General features: G+C 39.2%; 1 protein-coding gene across 1 annotated transcript in view; it reads right to left on the reverse strand.

Moving 5' to 3' along the window:
• Positions 1-1,601, reverse strand: part of LOC105516537 (nucleolar RNA helicase 2-like) — a 6,451-nt gene extending 4,850 nt beyond the window's left edge. Inside the window, 1 exon segment of the mRNA XM_011948797.1 lies at positions 1,592-1,601. Coding sequence (XP_011804187.1) covers position 1,592 — 1 coding nt within the window. The 5' untranslated portion in view covers positions 1,593-1,601.
• Between the last annotated feature and the right edge of the window lie 239 nt (positions 1,602-1,840).

Below are 1,840 nucleotides of genomic sequence, written 5' to 3' on the forward strand. Positions count from 1 at the left end.
TTTTTTTTTTTTTTTTTTTTTAACACAGAACAAGGACTTAGGAAGTCTGGAGTTTAGTCTCATCTCTGCTGGTTCCATTTTGGAAAGCAATCCTGAATTTATAAAAGTGAATCCACCTTCATTGTTTTTAGGCTATTTTACTTTAGCCAAAGTTGTTCCATATTGTAACAGCTGATGGACCAAGGGAAAGAACAGTTAGAGAATGTATTGTGTGGATTTTTTTGTTTTTTGAGATGGGGTCTTGCTCTGTTGCCCAGGCTGGTGTGTAGTGTCATGATCTCGGCTCACTGTAACCTCTGCCTCCCATGTTCAAGCAATTATCCTGCCTCAGCCTCCCGAGTAGCTGGGATTACAGGCGCTTGCCAACAAGTCTGGCCAATTTTTGTATTTTTAGTGGTGACGGGGTTTTGCCATATTGGCCAGGCTGGTCTTGAACTCCTGAACTCAGATGACCCACCTGCCTCAGCCTCCCAAAGTGCTGGGTTTACAGGTGTGAGCCACTGTGCCCAGCCTGTGTGGATCTTTATAGACTTAATTTTCTCATCTGCAAAATGAGAAGGCTGAATTAGGAGTTTTTAATGTGGAACCTGATGCATCAACTCCTGGGAATTTTTATTCGTGTAGTTTCCTGAGGAAAAGAGTCCATAAACTTCATTACATAAACAGTCCCATAATAGTTAAGAACACTGGTACTTTCCAACTCCTTTTTTATGTCATAGTTTTTTTTTCTTTTTTTCTCAGTAAAACTTAAAAAAATTGTATACATTTAAGGTTTACAATTTGATGTTTTGATATGCATACACATAGTGAAATTATTACTAGTCAAGCCAATTAACTTATCCATCTTCTCACATGGTTACCCTTTTTTTTTCTGTGATGACAGCATCTAAAATCTATTCTCATAGCAAATTTTCAGTATATAGTACAATATTATTAACTATAATCCTCATGCTGTATATTAGATCTCTAGACTTATTCTCCCTACATAACTTCAAGTTTGTACCTTTTGACCTGCATCTCCCCATTTCCTTTCCCTCCCCATCCCTCATAACCACTGTTTTACTCTGTTTCTATGTATTAACTTTGTAAAGATTCCATAGATCAGTGAAGTTATGCAGTATTTTCTTTCTGTGGCTGGCTTATTTCACTTAACAATGTCCTCTAGGGTTCAAGTGATTCTCCTGCCTTCATCCTTATTGTTGCTAATGACACTATCTCTTTCTTTTTTAAAACATTTAAAAGGCTAAATAGTATTTCATTTTCTGTGTATACATGTGTGTATTTGTGTGTACCACAATTGCTTTATCCATTTATCCCTCAATGGACACTTAGGTTGTTTTCATATCTTAGTTATTATTCACAATTGCTATTGGTTTCCAGATATATATCTGGAAGTGGGATTGCTAGATCATATGGTAGCTCGATTTTTTAACTTTTTGAAGAATTTACATTCTGTTTTCCATAATGGTTGTACTGACTTACATTTCCACCAACAGTGCACAAGGGATCCCTTTTCTCCACACCCTCGCCAACACTGGTTATCTCTTGATTTTTTTTTTTTTGAGACAGAGTCTCACTCTTTCGCCCAGGCTGGAGTGCAGTGGCACGATCTCGGCTTACTGCAACCTCCACCTCCTGGGTTCAAGCGATTCTCCTGCCTCAGCCTCCCGAGTAACTGGGATTACAGGCATGTGCCACCACGCCTGGCTAATTTTTTTGTATTTTTGGTAAAGACGGGGTTTCACGATGTTGGCCAAGCTAGTCTCAAACTCCTGACTTCAAGTGATCCGCCCACCTCAGCTTCCCAAAGTGCTGGGATTACAGGCATGAGCCACCGCAC

This window comes from Colobus angolensis, unplaced genomic scaffold (genome assembly GCF_000951035.1).
Source record: "Colobus angolensis palliatus isolate OR3802 unplaced genomic scaffold, Cang.pa_1.0 Scaffold283, whole genome shotgun sequence".
Classification (NCBI taxonomy): Eukaryota; Metazoa; Chordata; class Mammalia; order Primates; family Cercopithecidae; genus Colobus; species Colobus angolensis.